This window comes from Tiliqua scincoides, chromosome 2, assembly GCF_035046505.1.
Source record: "Tiliqua scincoides isolate rTilSci1 chromosome 2, rTilSci1.hap2, whole genome shotgun sequence".
Lineage (NCBI taxonomy): Eukaryota > Metazoa > Chordata > Lepidosauria > Squamata > Scincidae > Tiliqua > Tiliqua scincoides.
In genome coordinates this window covers 151,326,663-151,344,500 of record NC_089822.1, presented here as the reverse complement: position 1 = coordinate 151,344,500, position 17,838 = coordinate 151,326,663, and the positions used below count along the sequence as shown (strand labels likewise).

The window sequence follows — 17,838 nt, the reverse complement described above, 5'->3', positions numbered from 1 at the left end:
TTTTGCACTTGTAAAGCCAGGTGGGTCTTTGTATTGATATGCCTGAAATAGAAGAACTTTAAACTGGGCACTGGGGAGGGCTGGAAATCTCACTGATCCTTTTTGGGGGGTTGTTATTTCAGGCAGACTACAGAGTAAGCTCCATTGACCACTATGAGACTTACTTCAGAATAGACATCCATAGGATTGGGCTCACAGGCTGCAATGCTACCCACACTTTACTGAGAGTAAGCCCCATTGACCACAATAGGACTTACTTCAGGATTCACTTGGTGGAACAGGACTGGTTCCCCCTTATTTAATTATTTCTTTTATTTTAATTTAATTATTTATAATTATTTAATTGCTTGATGATGTCACTTCTGGCCATGACATCACTTCCAATGGGTCCTGGACAGCTTGTCATTCTAAAAAGTGGGTCCCAGTGCTAAAAGTTTGAGAACTGCTGCAATAAGGTGTTAGTAAGTTGACACCGTGAGGGGGAGTGTGACACCACTAGTGATCAAAATCACTAAAATCACAGTTTGGAGGAATAATACAATCATGTTATAAATCAATCAATGCATAATTTCATGCAGATTGCAATGAAACAAACCACATTGAAATATCTGTGTTCTAAGGAAAGGTACAGCCAAAAAACCAGTGGGGGTGGAGCGATGGTACATCACCATGCCCACCACCTGGGGCGTTGCCCCGCCCACTGCATGGGGTGACACACAGGCCTCTCGCACCAGCTGATGCGAATCCTAGTGATGCCACTGCCTAGTTGGCTTAAATATGGTTGGTTACTGTTCTTCCTCTTTTTGTAAATATGATAAGATCAGTTTTGATGAGGAATACTTTCTCCACATTCCCACATAGGGATTGTGGGAAGAGTCCCCGCTTTGGTCAACAAGCATCCTACAATACAGTCTAGTCAGAAGTAAGTCCTGCTGTGTACAATGAGACTCACTCCCAGGTATGTATGTTTAAGATGGCAGCCTAAGGATGCAATCCTGTACACACTTACCTGAGAATAAGTTGCATTAAACTCAATGAGAATTACTTCTGGGTAGAAATGCAAAAGTTTGCACTGTTAGTCTATCAGAAACTTGATAGGGAGGCAGGCAAGAACTGATAAACCTGCTGGTTCTCAGCCTCCTAAGCGGAATTTCTGACAGCCTACAAGACTTTGTGAAAGTGAACTTAAAAGCATTCCCTTGGTCTTCTGTGTGTTTCAGAGAGAGAGAGAGAGAGCGCGTGTGAGCGCGCACCAGCACCAGCACCAGCACCAGCACCAGCACCAGCACCAGCACCAGCACCAGCACCAGCACCAGCACCAGCACCAGCGAGCAGTCTAGCATCTGCCCCACTTCCTTTCCTGGGCTTCAGCAGAAAGAGGGTAACAAAAAGAGAATAGGATCCCTGCTGTGTGGACAGAGAAGTGGAGAGGATGGCTCCAATGGCCAAGGAGCATAATGGCTTATGCTCCTGTTGAGAAGAATCATTAATTTCATACCAAATGTCCAAGTATCACTCCTTGGCTGGATAGTAGCCTGCCTGCTTAAAATATAATAGGCACCATGTTTCTGTGACATGCAACACAAAACATTCCAAGGATTCCAGGCATACCTGCGTAGGAATATAAAATAATGCACTGGCAGATGAGTGAGGATCTCATTTCTAAAATGCCAAAGGCTTTCTGTGGTTGCTGAGCAAGGAAATGAGCAAACATTCTTTTTGTAGTGCCTACAGACTCACTTGATCCCTATCATTTTCCCCCAGCCCTGGAAGTCCTGTAGTCAGAGGGCAAACTAGGGGCTCCTGGAAGCTTCAAACTTGCTCTGAAGAAGACTCTAAGGGCCCAATCCTATCCAATTTTCCAGTGCTGGTGCAGTGGTGCTATTGGTGTATATGCTGCTTCCAGTGGTGGAGGAGCAGTCACTTGGTCCTTCTCAAGGTATGGGAACATGTGTTCCCTTACCATGGGGCTGCATTGCAGCTACACCAGAGCTGGAAAGTTGGATAGGATTGGGCCCTCGGTAAGTGGTTCTCAAACGTTTTAGCTCAGGACTTGCTTTTTAGAATGATAATCTGTCAGGAACCACTGGAGATGATGTCATTAACCTGGAAGTGATGTCATGACCAGAAGCATCTAGCAGGAAAAAAATTTTTAAAATTCTAGGCTGCAATCCTATCCTCACTACCCAGTAGTAAGCCCCATTGACTATTATTATTACAGCACAATCCTAGAAGGCATTTGGGCTGACGCAAGTCCCTTGTGCTGGCCCAGGAGGGTTGGGCCAGCCTCCTTGGGAGTTGGCAAGGCCAGTGTGCAGAGGCGCACCAGCCTGCAGAGGCTGAAATAAGACAGAGGCACAGAGGGGAGGAGGCGGGAGGGAGGGATTCCAGGACGGGGAAGGGCAGATGGCCCTGGGGGCTGGCAGGTGGGGAGAGGGAGGCAGGGCTGTTCCTGGGGAATTAGGAGCGGCTTCAAGGCTCAGACTCAAGCTCTCTCAGACTCAAGCTTGAACTCTCCTCGGACTCTCCTCAAGTGGTGGCACAAGTCTGAGGAGACCCATAGGGGCCAGGGTGCCTTACCCAGAGGTAAGAGGAAAAGTTTCCCCTTACCTCTGGCTGAGCTACATTGGGCCCCTATCCAGCACTGGATACAGCGCAAGCCTCTTGGCTTGCCTGTTCCAGTGCAGGATAGGATAGCGCCCTTAAAAGCATATATGTACATTGTAGCCTGCTAAAAGTACAGTTCTCCCCAAATGCAGTCACATACCATGTTGGCATCAAGTCTAATATACTAAAAATAAAATATTGAAATGAATGGAGACCCATCTGAAATTGGCTCTCAACCCACCTAGTGGGTCCTGACCCACAGTTTGAGAAACAGTATTCTATGTGCCCCAGGGTCCAATCCTATTCAAATTTCCTGGGCTGATGCAGCTATGTCAATGGGGTATGCGCTGCATCCTGCAGCAGAGGGGCAATTATGGAGGTCTTCTCAAGATAAGGGAATGTTTGTTGCCTTATTTCAGAGCTGCATTGCAGCTGCATCAGCCCTGGAAAGTTGGGTAGAATTGCACCTTCAGCAAAGCACAGCAGTATGAACATAAGGCCAGCTCATCACTTCCCACATTAATGGAAAAAGCTTTGACAATTCATTGAGGGAAGGTGCCAGAAAAAGAAGGGTAGATGATTCTTCTTACCTGAAAAGAACTCACATATCAGCTAAATTGACACAATTTGTACCCCATTACTGTGATACTTAGCTCAGATATTTGGACTTGCACATGCCCTTGATCCTCCTTCCTGATCATGCAGTCCTCTCCATAACAGAAATTTGCTATAGCTCTTGACATTCATTGGTTGAAAGCTGCATTTTGTTGTATTCCCAATATCTGATTAACTGATGGTAAACCCAACTGATGTCTGGATGAGCCTCTTTTGAGCATCTGATAAGCCTCTTTTGGCTCAACTTTGCATCACCTTCTGATTCTGATTCAGAGAGGGGTATTGCTTTTGAACTTTAGTCTGAATGTTCCAGGACCAACAGTAATTTTTGTGCTGACAATATCTGACAGTAATTAATTCTCACCTACCCCAGCCAATGGAAGGAAACAATGGCCATGTTTTGAGCTTTCCTAGAAATATTGGAGAGTCCATTGCAAACATAATACTTGGCATTTAATTTAAGGAAATATAATACTAAAATAACAGTTTGGAGGTAGGAAAGGGAGGTGTTTGGAAATCAGTAATGCCATGGCTTCAGTTTTTAATTCCAAAAATAAAATAAGATTATGTTTGGAGGTTCTAATAAGGATTGGAAATCAAGACAAATGCAACAATTCAAGTTTGATTTACCAAAAAGAGGGGAACAAACTGATTTGCAACCCACTCCTAACCAGCCTTGGAGCTGGCTGGCCTGTGCTGCATCCAGAGTAGGGTTGGGGCTGCCCACAACTCAGCCCAGGGCAAGAGGAATTCACTCCCCTTACCCTGGGTCATGCCTCAGCAGCCTAAAGAGGTGGCACAGATCTGAGCAACCCAGAGCTGCTCTGGGTTGCCTGGGACTGGGGTTAGGATCCAGCACAAGTGCCTGGTCCTGGTCCCATCCCCAGTTTGGCCATGGCCTGCCTACCACCTGCCCTCCCCCTGCCCCAGAACACCTCCTTCCCACCCTCCCCAAGCCCCCATGCCAGCACGGCCATACCTGTTGTGCTGACCCAGCAGGACTTGGGTCGGCCTTCCTCCTCACTCAATGGCACAAACATGCCTTATGGCACATTTATGACACCCAAGGGATGGTGCAAGGAACATGTGCCAGCCTATCTCAAGTTCCGGATTGTGCCCTTTGTAATATAATCGGTTTAAACTATGTTGACCTAAAGTTGACCAGAGACACATATTTGCTGCATTACTATTTCCCAATAAAAAGAAAAAAGAAGAAATGGGAGTAACAAAAGGAAACAGAAGTTAAAGACAGTATTATTACATTCATGGGGGGGAAAAGGAAACAGCACAATTGCTTTACGTAGCACCCCATCACCAAGAAGAAGAGGCACATAATGTCCTGATCCACCCCATACCAAATCTAAGCCCTTCTCTATATAAATACAGCCACTTAGAGCTACAGTACTTCACTGATATCTACTGGAAAAGTGGAGACTGAGTTTGAAAAATCTCTGATGTTGTAAGAGGTAGCAAGATTGTTAGGTATATCAATTTGTAATCATCACTTATCCTTACCTACCTGGTAAGAAAACTTGAAGCACAATTTTTCATAAGCTGAAGGCAGCAACCCTGAATAAGGTGCCACTGTGAAAATAGATCATCCTACTCCTGTCTGAGCATGTGTTGCCTGTGCATACAAAGGGAGCCTGGGACTAGGATTGACTGAAAGAAAGGTGTTGGTTCAACGAGATTAGCCACCTTAAACCTTTAACCTTAAGGCCTGTGATACACCTTAAACCTTTTCTAGACTGGGAAATGCAGATTGGTAATGCGACCAAGGAATTGGCTTTATCTAATTGATGGATATCAGTGAGGTTATACATCCTTAAGTGTTGCAGGGCCATAAAGAATTGTTTGCAGGTCCTCCAGGAACCCATGGACGGTGGTCTTGCTATGAGGCTGGAATTTCCCACTTCTTTTTTTCAGGAAGGGGAAGGCAAGCCCTTCACAGAAGTAGAGGAAGTGCCTCTAAGCCTCATTACTGAGACAGCAATCCTAGACACACTTATTTAGAAGTGAACCATGTGAAGTTCACTAGGAATTACGATTGGCCTGAGAATAGACTTTGCTCTGCCAGTGGCCATGCCTGATGAAATCATATCCTGGGCTTTCTCCCCCCCCCCCCCCACAGAATGGAAGTTTGATGGCAATCACCAGCACATGGTGCCAATGGTCAATATGGACTCCTCTGTGACACTTGTCTCATTATGCCCCAACACTGACGCCATTGATGAATCTGTTGACAGAAGGCGCAGACAATGACCCTCAGCCAGATGCTCCTCTCCGCGTGTGCCCAAATCGGAGCCAGTAGCTGTGAGGTCAGTTTTGGCAGGAAAGGAAAAGAGGGATTTTACAAGCGTCCCTGTCTGGATGAGTCCCACTTTTGCACTCAGCAGAACTGAAGGCTTTAACTTTGCCACCTTTTCACATAGTCATTAACTGTTAAAGTTAAGAATCACACCACACCAAATGAATTCTGCATAGTCTTTATAACAGCAGCTGCTGAAACAGCCTGCTGCAAATGTTTGCCCCTGACATGTGGTGGTGTCGGATGGTACTCTGCCTCTGTCTAAAGAGGTTTATTTAGTAATCACAGCTAAAGTAGTGGCTAGATCTGCCTCGCATGAATTCCACCCTAGCTGACATTCACTGATTATAACTCTTAACCAGGGTTAAGAGTGCCTTTCGCCCCTGCCTTCCCCAATGGAAGTCAGAAGGCATGGTGAGTGCTCCACTCTTAAGGGAAGCCACCCTGAAGTCAATGGGACTGAAGAGGTGGCTTGCTCCTCTCTCACACAGGGTGGTGACCACTGTCTCTCCTCTCACCGAGTGGTTGCTCCTGGAGGAGGGGGTCGTCCACTGGCTGGCTAATTCGCCCACAGACTGGGCTGGAGGAACTTCAGGAAGGGTGTCCCCAGAGGACATGCTGTGCACAGAGTCGAGGTCTGAACAGAAGTGGCAGGTTGGGGGGAGGGGGACTCTTGTCCTCCTGGCAGTCTGAAAGTTGTCCTTTACAAAGCGCTCCCTCCGCCCCCACCACCATTTCGTTGTCCCCAAGATCGGGACTCTTCTCGCCCGCTTCTGTGGCAGACTGGGCTTTTTCTTGGATGGTCTGTCTGGTGGGCACCAGAGCAAGCCTGGTGCCGAGCTCTGGTGTCTCGAAGCAGGAGGACCCGCTCGGTTGGTTCTATGGAGCTGTGCTGTCGCCCCGTGCTCCCCCCCCCCCAGGGGCGCTGCTGCATGACCTCAGGAGAAGTTGCCTTTCTGGCGGTGAGAGAACCACGGAGAACTCCTCTGCTGCCTAGGAAGGGCGGCACTCTTTACGTGTGGCTCCGTTTTCACCCGTAGGCAGCACGTCTGAGCCTATTCGAGGAGCTTCTCACGCATGAGCTCCATCATTTTTGGAGGGGGCAAGCGAGAGAGGAGGGGTCCTGACCCCTAAGGCCACTTCGTGAGGATTTGAGACTCACCGTTCACCCTCTTAGGCCACAGTCCTGTCCACACTTTCCTGGAAGTAAGCCCCATTGAACTCAATGGAACATACTTCTGAGTAGACAAGCATAGGATTGGGCTGCGTGGCCACAATCCTATCCACACTTTCCTGGGAGTAAACCCCACTGAACACAATGGGACCAACGTCTGAGTAGACCTGCACAGGATTGTGCTGTTAGGCTGCAGCTCTGTGCGTGCTTACCCGGGAATCAGTCCCATTGAACGCCATCGGACTTCCTTCCGAGAACAGGCTTGCGCTCCCAACCACCAGTATGAATTAGCCTTTCCCCACCCGCCTTCGTCTTTCCACTACTGAACACGTTAACCAGTAAGAAAATGGGGTGGATGGTATTTCATTTCTTGACAAATTCAAAACCGTTTGTGTATAGACTATTCCTTAATCCATCTCCTCGCTGAACCACCATCTCCACAAGTCAGTGGGTTGTCCCCAGATGCCTCCATCCCTCCAATTCGCCACGGCTGTTTCACTCTCATGCAAAAAGGGATGGCTGCTGTCGCCGCCGCCGCCAGCCGCTTGCAATCGCCTCGCAGACTCCAGCTTTAATTCACGCACAGAATTAAAACTCAGCTGGCTGGGCTTAACTGTGGAGCGGAGAGCATCGGGTGTCCTCTGAATGGAGACCTTGACCCTTCGGAGCTCAGATCCTGAATGACTCTCAAGTCCACACCAAGTCCGAAAACAGCAGGGAGGTGCGTGGAGTCCTTGGAAAAGCGCTGCCGTCGGGTGAGGTGGCCAAGCACTCACAATCCACGCGCTCCGTTTGGGCACCAACAACAATGCTTTTCGAAGGACTCAGGTGGGGAGGCGCTGCCTCACCTGCTTCCTCACCCACTGCATGCTCCGCACATGGATTGGGGGTGCTTGGGCACCTCACACGACGGCGGCGCTTTTCAAAGGACTCCGGTGAGGAAGCACTGCCTCACCTGCCTCCCCACCCACTGCACGCTCCGCGCGTGGGTTGTGGGTGCTTGGACACCTCACAGCGGGGAGGCACTGCCTCACCTGCCTCCCCACCCACTGCACGTCCCTGGAAGGCAGTCGGGCAGCAGCACCGAAGCAAGAACCAGTTGCTGGCTACCGTGTAGCCTATCTGGGAGGGGTAAATAGAAGTGCATCTAGATTTAGGCAGGATGAGTCTTCTCCCGAGTATTAAACTCCAGAAAGCAATAACTCCCCCCGCGCCGCTGGAGGGTCTGCTATTGAAGACAATAGCAGCAGCTTGGCTCCTTTTCTCCACTGGAAGCTCGGAGGCTCCGCCCTCCCCGTGTCCCATTGGCTCCTTGGGAATTTGGGGAGCCCCTGAGCAGGGCGTGGGAAGGCGGAGTCGAGTTGCGCGCGCGTTGCATTGTGTGCGCCAGAAGCGAAGCAGCGCAGCGCGGCGGGGAGTGCGCGGGGCTGTCCCTGGCCGAGGAGGAGCGAGCGGGCGCGCTCTCCCGGGGCCTCTCGCCTGGTGCAGGCACAAGGCTGGCTCCGCTGCGAGCAAGCCGGAGCAGGAGGGGACGCGAGCGGAGCGCGCCGGCGCCATGGAGGAGCTGAGCAGCGTGGGAGAGCAGGTCTTCGCCGCCGAGTGCATCCTCAGCAAGCGACTCCGCAAGGTGGGCAGGCGGGCGGGCAGACGCACGCTCCAGGCAGCAACAGCAGCCGCCTCGCCTGGCCACTCACTCGCCTCTTTCTTTCCCTCTCTCCTCCGCAGGGCAAGCTGGAGTATCTGGTGAAGTGGAGAGGCTGGTCTTCCAAGTGAGTCCGGACAATGCACCCAGCAGCTGAGCTCCAGCCAGCCAGCCGTGGGCCTGAAGGGGGTCTAGGGGCGTGGCTTGCGGACTTGGGGATGCTGGGCCCAGGCCAGCCGGAGTTCGGGGTGGCGCGGCTGGCCCAGCGCTCCTGGATCTGCAGGGAAGTTGGGTCCCCGATGCCTGCCTTGACTTTCGGAGGTGCTTCTGGGCGCGTGGAAGTTCCTGGAGCGCCTGCGTTGGTTTTTGGGTCGGGGCTCGGAGGTGGAGTTGGAGAGCAGCGTGCCTCCCCCTGGACTTTCTTTTGTTTACCCAGCAATTCCTGTCCTCGTCCCTCTCCCCCTCCCATTCGTTTCCCCCCTCCGTTCTGCTTGCTTCCCCCTCCCATGTGTTGCATGCTGCTCCACTTGGCAGTGTCCTGCCATGCTGTGCATCGGGCTTCATGCCCCTTTTGTAGCAGGGCAGCAGAGGAACAGCTCTGTGCAAGCCCCCATGCTCCCCAACCTCCAGCGAAGCAACGCCAACCAACCTCTTCCCTTGTTGCTGATAGATCCCCTCTGAAACCTGAGCTATCAACTGATGCATGTGGGGGGGGGGGCTTGTCAGCCTAGAAGGGGACCTTCTCTGTTTTCTGCTTCTGCCAGCTGCTCCTGCAAACCAATTTTTCCTTGCTGCTTTTATCCTTTTTTTGCTTGACTTCTCATCTTACTCCCTTACCACACAGGCACACGTGTGTGTTCTCAAGTTATCCGTAATCCATCTGAGGTTTTCCTTCTGCCAAGTGAATACTTTCCTTCTTCTCATCTCTTCCCATGGCCTGTCCATTAAGCAAATTGAACACAGCCTGTCGCATACCTCTAAATTTTCTCCCCGTTTAATGATCCAGAGTTTTTAAATTTCACATTCCAAATCAATTGTTTTAATCCTCTCTATGAATGGAAACAAGCATTCTGTTTTAATCCCCCAGTAGTGCTGTTACAACAGAGTGGTTTGAATGTAGTTTTACTTACTTCACCATAATGGGATGCGTTTCTTTTTTTCTAGGCACAACAGCTGGGAGCCTGAAGAGAACATTCTTGATCCCAGGCTTCTCTTGGCCTTTCAGAAGAAGTGAGTAAGCAATAAATGTTACTGAGGAGAAGGAGGAGTTTTCCTCCAGGTTGACCAACTGGGATTATGGAAATAGAACACACAATTGCCTGTTGTTTGTTCATGGTCTCTCCTCTTCTCCCCCCCCCCCACCCCAGTTACAGCCCTCAGCCAGCCCTTCCTAGTTACTAAAGGGATTCCAGGGTTGATTGGTTAGTGCAGTGGTTCTCAAACTCTCTGGGGGAGTTTGAGAGCCACTAAGTTCTTATGTGGGCGGGAGGGGGGGAGGCAGCAGGGGTGGGGGAAGGCAGTGGCACAATCCCCAGGATTGCGCCGCTCAGGGGGGCTGCAGGGGCTTGGGTACATATACCCAAGCCCCTGCAGCCTCCCGGGGGTGCGGGAAGCCCGGCGTGACCTGTAGCAGGGCTCCTTGCAGCAGTGAAAGTGGATGCAGAGAGATCACGCCCCGCCTCTGAAGTGGAGCGCAATCGCTTTGCGTCCACTTTCACTGCTATGGGGAGCCCTGCTGCAGGTCATGCCAGGCTCCCTGCACCCCTGGGAGGCTGCAGGGGCTTGGGTACGTGTACCCGAGCCCCTGCAGTCCCCCTGAGTGGCGCGATCTTGGGGATCGTGCAGCTGTGTCCTCCCTGCCTCCAGGCTGCCCACACCCTGCCAGGGCCCGCAGGTTGGGGTGTCGAGATGCCCCAGTTTGAAAAGCCCTGGGTTAGTGGGCTCTGTAGACTCAAATGTAAACATACTGGCTTAGAAGAGGGTTCCCCAAACTATGGCCTGATGGCCACATTTGTGCCATTAGTACCTCTTGAGTGGTCTGCTGAGCCCAGTGCCATTATAATTATGTGCAACTTCCCCCATTCTTTCCTCCTTTCCCCCAGCATCAACAACCTTCATATTCTACTTTTGAAGTGATTGTTGTGGCCTGGGCTGTTCTCATAGAGAGAGAAAAATAGCAAAGAATTCTGAAGCTGTAAATTTTTCTCTTCTAGTGAAAATCCTTAGCTATTGTACAGAATGTGTATATTTTCTACGATTGACCTGTCTGGCCCACCATAAGAGCAAGACTGAGTAGTATAGTACTGACAACAGAAAATGTCGGGATGCTGGTTTGTTTTCATACAATGTTTTTCCTTACTTCTCTGTTGCATGTAATTGGTTACAATGTGAATTTTATTCACATTTGTGGAGTCTCTTTTCTACTCTCCTGTCTTGCACTCCACACAAGAGTAACACAAGAGTGAATGTTAATGTGAAAAATCGCTTCAATTAGATGGATTTCTAATGGGGTTTATTTAATCCTTTTCAATCTGCTGCAAGTGAGATGCATTGTTTTCAGAAATGAAGTGGGACAGATTTTTGCAAGGGTAATGTCTCAAATTGTTGGATGTCTTAAAATAACCATTGCTTCTGACAGTTTTTGTAAAACAGTAAAAGATGCCTCAAGGTTGTTAATTGATACTGATTTGTTTTGGTATGTAAACCACTTTGTGAACTACTTTTTGTTGAATTAAGGTCAAAACTTAGACAATAACATGTAAAGCAGCCTCCAAAGAAGCCCAGAATGAGCTTTCCCGACATGTGCACCTGCCATTCTGTTGTCCAGTCATCCAAATCTAAGCTAATGTACTGGGTATTGGGGAAGGATATTGAATTGCACAAGTACTGAGAAGTTTAAAAGTGATCAGAGCTATTCTGAAATTGAAAACTCAGTGTGCTGCAACAAAATTTACAACACTGTGTTCCCTCCAAATCTAGAGGCAGCATGCCACTGAACACCAGTTGTTGGGAAGCAATAGCTGGAGAGACCTATTTTCTCATGCTCTGCTTGTGAGCTTCAAAGAGACATCTTTTGGCTGCTTTGGGAACAAGCTGCTGACTAGATGAACCAAAGTCTTTGGCTCGTGTCCAAAAGCAAGCAAAATATTAGGAAAGTGAACAAAAACAGAGCAAATATAATGCAAGAAGGGTGTTGCACAGAAATAGGCAAGAGCAAGAATTGTGTAAGGAGTTGTACAGATTCCCACTGAATGCTACCATTTTGCAATGAGTTCCAACAGTTGGGCTCTGTTGGACTGGGCAGCTTTCAGACTACTTATGGACTACTGCCAGGAATGTTATGGTTATTTTCTTTTTCTACACCTGTTTTTCCATTCTATAATGGGGGTGAGTGCTGCCTTTATAGCATTTGTAGGTATAAGGTATGTGTTGTAGCTAAGGTATTCATGGCAGCTATGAATCTCAATGGCTTAATTGTTGGAAGGAAGACCACTAAGGTAAGGGTACTTCTATGAATCGTGCATAGTATGGACACAGTGAATTCCAAGAAATGATTTGTTCTCAAAATTGCAGTCATGAAATCAATAGGCAGCTAGTATAAGTGGTATACTGCACAGAATCTGTATGGTCATATGACCACAATGGCAATAACAGAAATGGTTAGAAAGTGTGGGTTGTATCCCAAGTTTGCTTTCTGCAAGTAGAAGTAGCTCCATTTCTGCGATGGAGAAGGGGTGGTATTTAGCAAGTTTCTTGTTCCCTCTACAAGTCTCTGCCCCTGCAAAACCTGTTCTTGAGGGTCCCCTAACGTTTAGGAACAAATTTTCAGAGAAAAGGAGATAGTGGCAAAAATTGTCCCTCCCCCTCTTGCACTAGGTTGACTGAATCATGCAACTGCTTTCTGTTTCTATATAAATGCAACAAGGTATGATTTCTTTTTTTCTCATATATGCATGGTAAAAGTTGGGAGCCTTATCAGCTAAGAATTACCCACATGGTGTGAACTGTCTGAATTAGTAATCAGAAATTGGTAGTTGTCTTTGTAAGGTGCAGCTTGTCCATCTGCCTTTTCTCCATAACTCTCAGATTTCAGTGCTAATGTTTAAGTTCTTTGAAAGATTTAAATACAGTATATGCAGTTTTTATCTCTTTAAATGTTTATTTTGTCTTGATATTTTTTCAGTGGTGTTTTTTTTTTGTGAGAAAGGAATCCTTTGAAGGTGTGAGTGTGTAGTGTAGGGCACATGTGTATCCACGTAGCTGGGCTGTGTGTGGATTTTGCAAACACCAGAAAATTTTATTTTAGCATGCATGGATAACTGAAAGTGGCATATAGTATATGACTTCGTATTCTTCAGAAGCAACCTGATCTTTTTTAAACCCCAGAAATGTTTCTGAGGCATGGCTGTGGGGGAGCGGGGGGGGGGAATGTTTCAAAGAGGTCAGTAAAACAATACTGTCATCAGTGTATGCTTTTAAAAAGTTTATTTTTTAAATAGTTTATATAAAGACAGTTTATCATTTTCAGTATCAGACTTGATCAGCTAGAAAGCATGAAACAGTGACAAGGCAGCAAAGCATCAAGGGATAGATAGAACTGATAACTGTAGCAATAAAAGTGGGTAAGTAAGTAGGAGCAACAGTGACGGCATGTAGTACAGAACCAACCACAGTCTGCTGTATTGCAGCCCTTTGCAAAAGCAACAATTTGTAAAGTTTCTTAAAGAAAATGGATATTTGAGAACGGACAAAATTTTCCACCATGGTAAATAGTCACCTCTATTTACTCACCGTCACAGGCAAACTTAGAACTACATCAGAGACAAATCAAAAGTGTGCTGCTTAATTTACAGTGGGATTGTGGAATAACTTAAAATGGGGTATTTTCTGATGAGAAGACAACGTGAAAGGGATGAGATGGTCAACTTTGTATATTGTGTTTTGTTACTTTTCAGGGAACATGAGAAAGAGGTACAGAATCGGAAGAGAGGCAAGCGACCCAGAGGCAGACCTAGGAAAAACGTTGTAAGTTAATGCTGATCTCTGGGAGATGTTTGAACATGGAGATGGAATACAAGCAGTCAGGATGGAGGCCTGTTGTCATTTGCGTATATATAGGCCCTTTTCTTGGGAAGAGATTCTCCTTGTGATTTGGAATGTTGGCCACAGGGAAGTTCAATCCCCAAGTATGGTGTTGTTGCAGCAGACGTACATGTGGGGTGGGGACAAGTACATTGGTGCAGGGGAGGAGCTTACTGGTATGTTGTCGCACACCCCCTGCTTGGAATTTTAATCACATGAAGGTAATTATGAAACAGGCTTTCATAATTTTGACTCTCCCTGTACTCTGCTGGCAAGGTGAGATTCCCCTGCAGAAGGGAAGTGTACCATAGTTGGGACAGCATGGAAATCTATCTCTTGTGAAGCATAGCTTGACATTTCCTTTGAGCTTACCCAGTCACCTAGGGTCAGTTTTTATACTCCACTCTCAACCAGGCAAGTAAACAAGAAGAAGCCTGGTGATCACTAGAAGCTGTTTTTTATTGAGGCTAGTGGACATTGGAAGCTATTTGAATTTGAAAAAGTAAGCAACTGTCCAGAAAGTCTATATAGTGTATTTATTTAAAAATTTATACCCCACCTTTCCTATACCAAGGGAAGTACCCAAAGCGACTTGCACAATCCGTATTAAAATACATAATGTATGAGACAATAAATAGCAACATTAAAATCGCCAATAGCCATGATAAATAAAACCATTAGGGGGGCAACTGTTTACACCAGGGGTCTCCAAATGTTTTGGCCAGAGGGCCGCATCAAATATCTGGCATGGTGTTGGGGGCCAGAAAAAAATTTAAACATAAAATTTAAATAAATTCGAGATGGAACTTAGATGAGTGAATAAATGAATGAATGGGTTCATTCATTCAACCTCTCTGGCCCTCAGAACACCCTCCAGACAACCAGAGCACAGCTCTGGTCGTGTTCAGTTGAGTGGGCCAGAGGCTTTCAGGGGACAAGAGGCTGGCTATGGGCCAGATAGAGGCTGGCTGTGGGCCGCATCTGGCCCCCAGGCCAGGGTTTGAAGACCCCTGATTTACACCAAAGCATTATTATAAAGCCACAGAGGGCCAACATGGAACCATCACCCAAACACTGGACAAAACAAAAATGTTCTGAGCCCTTGCCAGAACGCCACAAGGAAGGGGATGGTTCTTAATTCCCCCAATAAGGAGTTCCATAATTGTGGTTCCCTACAGAGAAGGCTCACCCTCACATTGTCATCCCTCTGATTTGGGATAAAGGAGGCACTTGTAGGAAGGTCCCCTCAGATGACCTAAGCGAGTGGACTGGAATGCATGGGAGAAGGCCATCCTTCAGGTAACCTGAATCCAAACCAAGAAAGGCTTTAAAGCTCACTATTACTCCAGCTTTACTAACTATCATGTAACCTTACCTAAAATGTAGGTATTAGTTTGCCAAAAAGAAAGCCCTTTTTACTACAGGCATGCCCCTGTATCCGCAGGATTCTGTTCCAGAAACACCCTCCACCCATGGTTAAGTGAAACCAGGGATACAGGCAAACGCCTCCCCCCCCACCCTCCGGAGCCAAGGGAAGCCTCTGAGCCCAGAAGAGGTCACAGATGTCCATCAGTGGCCTCTGCCAGGCTCTGACTGAGCCCTAGAGGTAAAAAAAAAAGTCACTTCTGGTTTCTCTCTGAAACTGGAAGTGTTGTTTCTAATGCCCTATAAAACATTGGAAAGCTGGGGGAAGCCCTGGAGGACTTCCTGGCTTCCCCAGGCCTCCTAATGCCTTACAACAGGGGTCTCGAAACCCAGGCCTGGGGGGCCAGATGCGGCCTGCAGTCAGCCTTTATCCGGCCCGCGGCCAGCCTCTGACCCCCTGAGAGCCTCTGGCCCAGTTGACCAAACACAAGCAGAGTTGTGCTTGTGGGGTGGGGGAATGGGGGTCCATTTAAGTGTATACTTTGGGCTGCATTAGTGTTTGGAGAAATCCTGGATATTTGAGTCCATTTATTCATTCATCTAAGTTCCATCTCTAATGTATTTATTTAAATTTTATATTTAATTTTTTTTTTCTGGCCCTTGACACTGTGCTAGATGTTTGATGCGACCCTTTGGCCGAAAAGTTTAGAGACCCCTGCCTTATAAGATATTAAAAACATCACTTCTGGTTTCACTGAGAAACCAGAAGTTACTTTTTTACATCTAGGGCTCAGTCTGAGCCTGGCAGAGGCTGTGAATAGACATCCGTGACCTTTGCTGGGCTCAGAAGACCCTGAGGGGAGCAGAGATCTGCTTACTTCCAGAGGGACTGTGCGTGGGGATGGGGGTCCCTACGGACCTAATCCGTGGATAACTGAATCCATGAATACAGGATCCTTGGATATGGGGGCCCCCTTGTAGTGGGGAGTTTGTGATGGTCTATAAGCATTTTTGTGAATTCACACCCCTAAGTTTATTATAGGCTAGACCTCTGTAACTTGATGGACTAAGATCATTCTTAGAAACCTTCACAAGCAAATGAAGCAGATCGTGTTAATGTTGACCCCACCACTCTGCATCTTTAACTTCTTTGTTTTTAAAGGAACCTGAGGTGCCTTCAAAGAGCAAATCCAGCAGTTCCTCTTCCTCAACATCCTCCTCCTCCTCTTCTTCTGATGAAGAGGATGAAAGTGATCTTGAGACAAAAGGAGGTCAACGGGGCAGAGACAGCCACCCAGTGCCTCAAAAGAAAGCTCAAATTCTGGTTGCCAAACCTGAGAATAAGGACCCTATTAGGAAGAAGCGTGGGCGGAAACCATTACCTCCAGAGCAAAAGGCAGCAAAACGGACCGTCAACCTAACAAAGGTGCTGAAAACAAATAGGAAGGAGATGGGAGGGGGTGTAGGGGGTGTAGGAGGACCCAAACCGATGGGCAAGATGCAGCCACAACACAGTGCACAGAGCTCTGGCATAGCCATGCTTAAATCCCACATGAAGGAAGCCCAAGGCACATTTGGTGGGTTTTGTTCTGGAGCATCTTCCACTGACAACCTCTCGAATATTGTGAAAGGTACATCACCTGGAAGCCCAAACTGTGGCATCAGCTGGCAAAGCTCCATTGTGCATTATATGAGCAGGATGTCACAGAACCAGAGCTCAGCAGATGCCTCGGCTGTGGGGAGGCTTACACTCAAGTCGGCCATGTCCTGCAAGAGTGGCCTAGGGCTGGATTTAAAACTGAAAAATCAGAAAGGTGCTGGGGATCTGGAATTAACCATGCAGGGGTCCAAGATGGCCAAGAAGCCTAGTGGCAATGCATTGGGGGAACAGAAAACAGGGTTTGGTGCTAGTGCTCAAAACTTGCACAATGGTAGCAAGGTTCCTGCCGGCTCTCCCAACAGCCAGCCAGCTTCCAACCAAGAGCTCAACCTCCAAGCTTTAAATCTGCAGAGTGTGAAAAATGGGCCAAATTCCACAGGCAGTAGCAACCTTCCTCGTCACACTTGTGGAACTGTGGCCAAAAGTTCTGGCAGCAATCTAGCCACAAGCACAAGTGTGGCCAGGGGCAGTGGGCCCAATGCCACAAATGCGGGGACACCATTAATGGATGTGGATGGTCGCAAAAGTGAGAAGCCAGCACAAAGAACGACTACTGGTGAGAGAGATCTGACAACAAAAAATAATGCCCCATGTACACAGGAGGGTCCCACAGCAGAAAATCACAAGACTTCAACTCCGTCAGAAATGAGCACTGGAGAAGAGGAGACTAGCTCTGACTCTGACAGAGATTCTGCTTCTTTCCCTGGAGCAGGCCAGAACATGTCTGTCTCCATTCAGACTAGCCAGGACTGGAAGCCCACTCGTAGCCTCATTGAACATGTCTTTGTCACCGATGTGACGGCTAACCTGATCACAGTGACTGTGAAGGAATCTCCAACCAGTGTTGGCTTTTTCAATCTTAGACATTATTGATCTCTGAGGCACGCAGGGGAACATATTTCTCCCTCTTCCTCCTATATCTTTCACTCTACCTGATTATTGACGTGAACGTGAGAAGGGGAGATGTGATATCTAGGTGCTACCCACCCAGTATAAGCTATATGCTATCAAGCAGTGACCCTGGATTAAAAGGTTCTGCAGTTGCTGACCAAGGTATCTTTTGGCTTCTGCTATTTTTATTTTTGTGGAAACTCCCTGATGCCTGTTGACAGTTCTTGGTAGCCAGGATGTTATGCAACTGCCAAAAACAGTGGAGGAACAGGGGTTGAGGACTCTCTCATAAATATTGGCTTTAGTGATTGAAATTGGCCAATATAGAGGAAGTTGGGTGGTGACTGTTAGCCCAGGTTTTTCTGTACTTGGACTTCTTTAGCTTTATGGTTTGAAATCCCAAAAAACTGGGTACCTAGCTACCTGGTTAGTTATGGGTAAAGATCCAAAAAAAACCAACTCTGGTACAATAATATTGTGTTCTCCAAGAAAAA

The 17,838-nt window shown here is 47.7% G+C and overlaps 1 protein-coding gene across 1 annotated transcript; it reads left to right on the top strand.

Moving 5' to 3' along the window:
- Positions 1-8,259: 8,259 nt before the first annotated feature.
- Positions 8,260-17,326, top strand: LOC136642175 (chromobox protein homolog 2-like). Its single transcript, XM_066618461.1, has 5 exons — positions 8,260-8,331; positions 8,430-8,473; positions 9,511-9,576; positions 13,302-13,371; positions 15,956-17,326. Exons 1-5 carry the CDS (start codon positions 8,260-8,262, stop codon positions 17,324-17,326), a joined length of 1,623 nt encoding a protein of 540 aa, XP_066474558.1.
- The last annotated feature ends 512 nt before the right edge of the window (positions 17,327-17,838 follow it).

What these genes read in the sequence shown, in the direction of transcription:
- LOC136642175 (XM_066618461.1), top strand. Translation starts at nt 8,260, where the DNA reads ATGGAGGAGCTGAGCAGCGTGGGAGAGCAGGTCTTCGCCGCCGAGTGC. An exon ending in TGGAGAGGCTGGTCTTCCAA is followed by an intron (nt 8,474 to 9,510) that starts GTGAGTCCGGAC and finishes CTTTTTTTCTAG; the next exon opens with GCACAACAGCTGGGAGCCTG. An exon ending in CTCTTGGCCTTTCAGAAGAA is followed by an intron (nt 9,577 to 13,301) that starts GTGAGTAAGCAA and finishes GTTACTTTTCAG; the next exon opens with GGAACATGAGAAAGAGGTAC.